Genomic DNA, 4,485 nt, shown 5'->3' on the forward strand with positions numbered 1-4,485 from the left:
GCCACCAACATAGAACGTAAGAAGGATATATAGTGTTGAAGAAAACTTTCCGTATATAATATTGGATGGAAAATAGAGCAGCACGTGTAGATAATGTTTTGTTGGAGCCACTAATTTTTGTTCGCTGCTGTTTATTTTTCCCTTCTTTTCGATAATTTGACGCATTTATAAATATAGTATTATACGAACTAGGGTTGGGTAACTAAATGAAGTATATGTTTTTACCCCAAAAAGAAAAAACACTTAAAAGGCTTTGAGGAGCATTCATTCTTAATGTCGGCCACCTTTTTGGATAAAGCTGTGGAAATACAACAAATAGAATTGTCGTACGTAAGCTAAATATTAGTCAATCCATCCCACTAACATTAACAATAACATTAACATTAACATTGCTTCACATGTTGCTTCTTTCAGCTGCTTAGCAAAAGTGGTCGTAGTCTAACGTAAATGAGTGGACGTACGTATATATCCTTGCATGTTAAACTTTTCAGTGACATATATTCTATTTCTATATATATTCCTCCAACCACATATATATCATATCACATACATCATGCATATGCATGCATGCATCGATGAATTATTCCTCCACTCTACATACATCTCTTTCTTTCATCAACTTTGGTACATGTATAACTCAACAACTTAACTGTCACGTATTCAGTTATACATATTTTAAGTTTAATTTGATTCTGCTTGTCTACGTTTCAACTTATAAAATATCTTTTTTTAATTCTAAAAAATAGGAAGGATAAGAAAGAAAATAAACAATGGCAATTTGAAAACAGAAAATCAAAACAACTTCAAAATGCTTTTTTTCTATTTAAGTATTTGAATATGATATTTTTTTTCCTTTTTTTTTTATAAAAAATTTGCAGCTAGCCTTTTGGTAAAAGTAATTGATGTTTAAGTTTTATATATCCACGCATAAGAAAAATTCCGCGGAAGTTTTATCATCTATGTGTATTCTCTCTCAAATGAATAGGATGAAGCATTGTCACTTTCTATTTTTATTCCAATAGAAAATGGAAAAGGAATAAAGAAAGTAAGTCTAGTTGAGCTCTACATAAAATTTCATTCCCTCCTTAGTCAAAAATCATATTTATTATTTAAATGCCGAAAATATTGTAATAAAGGGTTGAAATAAAGAGGAAAATATAATAAAACAAGAAAAAACTAACACATTTAAAAAAGTATGACCAACATCCGAGTAAGTGTACAAACAGTCAAATAAGGCCAATAATAATAGTCTTGGTTGTAGAAAAATAGGAATTTTTATTGATTGAAAATATTATTATATAAATTAATTTAATATGTGAGTAATTATTTTTTCTCACAAAATAGTCTTAAAAGTTAAAAGAGTTATTAACATGAGGCAATATATTGTTTGGGGGCCACTGCCTTTAAAAGATCCGGCCTTTCTAGCGGGCCGATGATCCACCGTATGTCCTTTAAAATTTGTAGAATATTTTTCTTAGAATATAACTTTATTCATCTAATTTTAAAAATACTAATATTATTTTAATAACATCTTATAATTAATTTCCAATCGATTGAAACAATATAAATTGTTACATAAATTATTCTGAGTAATAACTTGTAAAATATTCTCCTTCACCTCCCTATAAATAACATCATTCTGGCCTCCCTCCATTCTTATCATCATCAACCACAAACCAAATCATACCATTCAATTCCATTCAACCACCACAACACTCACACTCTCCAACCCTCATCCTTGCAACTTCCTCTCACAGTGGTCTCTCTTAAGAGACCTCTGTTGGAAGCTGTTGCCTTGCTTCCTTCAAGGTATATTTCTTAATTCAATTATCGTACAAAATTTATATACAACTTTTTAACTCATATTTGTCTTTTCTGGTCATATTGAAGATAAAACTTCATTTCTGAAAAGAAAACAACACTAAAATCACTTAGAAAATGTATATAAGTTTTGTGCATGTATTTTCCCCACACCTCATGCATGTTGCCTATTTGACTCCACTTTGAAACTTGAAAATTTATTGTTTTTACTTCACTACTTTATAGTTATCATCACGTACACTTCTAGGGAAGTGTTTATGATCTTATTGCTACTTGGCGTTTTGTTCTAAATTCTTGTGACTTTTATGTGCAGCTAGCTAAGTAAGCAGGTCTTTATATTGCACACCTCAGCACCTTCTATTGCCATGACCAACAACGACAACATCAACAATGTCAACAACAAGCTCCAAGGCCAAAGCCTGCTATATTCTTCTTCTTCCTCTGTGAGGAGAGAAGAAGATACGATCATGCAGAAGCAGGGCATCATCACCATTTTGGACTCAAACACAGACACAATTTCTTCTGCTTCTTCTCTGCGAAGAACTCTCTCGGCTGACATGTCCTCAAAGAATTGGCTCTCTCAAACCATTGCTCCTTCCGAAGAACTCGTGCATGCCAAAACCATTGCTCACTCGGAAGATGATGAGAGCAATAACAAGGAGCTTGACGACGAAGCTGAAAGAGAGAGGCTCGAGATTTGGAGTTCCATCCAACGGAACAAGAAGGAGGAGCAAGAGAAATCAGGGTCATTTGATACGTGGAACTCAATCATATCCCTGAAAGGAAAAGATGAAATCTCGAAATCTCTTCCTGCGTCACCTTATGTTCATCCTCTTGTGAAAAGGTCCAAGAGTTGTTTGAGTGAGAAGAGCCTCCAAATCTGCACAGAGAGTCTCGGATCCGAGACCGGCTCTGATGGGTTGTTCTCTTCTTCTGAGACAGGGAATACAGAGGAAGAAGAGAAAGTTGTAGAACCAACAATCCAAGAAGAAGAAGAAGAAGAAGAGTTGAACAATTATGCTTCAGTGGTGGCTACAAAGAAGGCTTCATCACCAACACGTGCTTTCCCTCCTCCACTCCCTTCACTCTCTCATCAACCAGCTGGTCCTTCACTTCACATGCGTTCACGCCGTGACAATGGAAGGTTGGTTCTAGAAGCTGTTTCAGTCCCTTCTCACAACAATTTCAGCATTCAGCGTCAAGGTGGTCGCCTCGTGCTCTCTTTCTCCAATCACCGAGAGGAGGAGGAGGAGGAAGAAGAGAATAACGGTTGTCCGGAGCAAGAATACTTAGAAGAGTTGGAGTTTGAGGAAGAAGAATACTCTTTTGGGACGAAACCACGAGTATCTTCCACTGGATTCAATTCCGGCTTCATGGAATATGAGAGTGTAATGGAGAAAGGACCCTTATTGTCTGGTGGGGTGACAAGTAGTGTTCAAGGGTTGGCTTTGATGATGAAAAATAAGAACAAGCCAATCGGGGCTGTAAACAAGAATCCAAAGTGGTCGGAGAAGTTCAGTGAGATGACCAATTTTAATGATGTTAATGTGGCACAATCGCTGCCTACGATGCCAAGGGTGGCAAGGTTGATTCCATCAGCACCAGCGGTGGCTGCAGCTGCAGCTTCTTTCAATTTCAATGCTTATGAGTACTATTGGAGAACCAACTCTGCTCCATCGAAAAGTACGAGTGTTAAACTTAACCCACTTGACCAAAACAAAAAACATCATCAGAACCATCAAGAGAACATGAAGAGCAAGGTTGTTGTCTCCAGGGACATGAACAAGATGGTTCCAAGGGAGCAACAACAGGTGTTGGTTCTAAGAGGGAAGAATGGTGATTACTTGGTTCACAATCTGAAGAGTTGCAAGGATTCTAGAAGGTCGTTTCTGTTCTGGGAACCCTATTGCATTGCCACCTCTTGAGTCCGTGACAAACATTGATCCAGAATCCATTGCTCAAAACACTAATTATTGCTTCATCATCCTTTTATCTACCTGGTTCCAGTCTTGGCGGGAGCTAGTATAGTGTAGTCAGATAAAGGAAAAAGGATTGGGAGAAAGGGATAGCGAGAGAGGGAAAGGAGAAGATACTTTATTTGTGTTGTAAGATAAGAGAAATGACTTTAACAGTGTTGTCATATATAATACTATTTATCAGTCTGTATTTGCTACTGGCTAATCGTTCAATACATACACAAAGTAATCTGAATTAGTTTATCTTTGACTTGGTCAATTGTCTTGTCTTGCTCTAAAGCTACTGATTTTTTATAGAAAGTAAAGATTATATAGTAAATAGCTGTGTCATTAACTGATGGAATAAATTTGATATTTTTGTTTGTTAATAGAAAGGAACTGAAAGATCGCATGCTGATAAAATTCTTGAATAAGCATTTGTATGGTGGTGGTGTGGTGGATAGGTTAGAAACGTAAAATATGAAGAAATTTTAGGAGTATTTATGCATAATTCATGATTAGAGGACATTTTAAATTTATAGATGTTGTCTAAATGAGAGTGATACGAAATAAGATAAAAAAGGCGAATGAATTCTGAAGCAGTAGATTGACAAGAAAAGAGGTGGGGGAATAAAGGTGGGAAAATAACAGTAATCTTTGTTGTGAGACAGTCTGGAAGATAGGGTTATAGATTGGAGGAGGAGCAAAC

General features: G+C 36.0%; 1 protein-coding gene across 1 annotated transcript; it reads left to right on the plus strand.

Annotated features, from left to right (window-relative positions):
• The first annotated feature begins 1,672 nt into the window (after positions 1-1,672).
• On the plus strand, positions 1,673-4,056 carry LOC148203095 (protein FAF-like, chloroplastic). The gene is made up of 2 exons (XM_088106378.1): positions 1,673-1,809; positions 2,135-4,056. Exon 2 carries the CDS (start codon positions 2,187-2,189, stop codon positions 3,744-3,746), a length of 1,560 nt encoding a protein of 519 aa, XP_087962504.1. The 5' UTR covers positions 1,673-1,809; positions 2,135-2,186; the 3' UTR covers positions 3,747-4,056.
• Positions 4,057-4,485: the final 429 nt, after the last annotated feature.

This window comes from Vigna umbellata, chromosome 2 (assembly GCF_029865625.1).
Source record: "Vigna umbellata cultivar VRB3 chromosome 2, Vumbellata_1.0, whole genome shotgun sequence".
NCBI lineage: Eukaryota > Viridiplantae > Streptophyta > Magnoliopsida > Fabales > Fabaceae > Vigna > Vigna umbellata.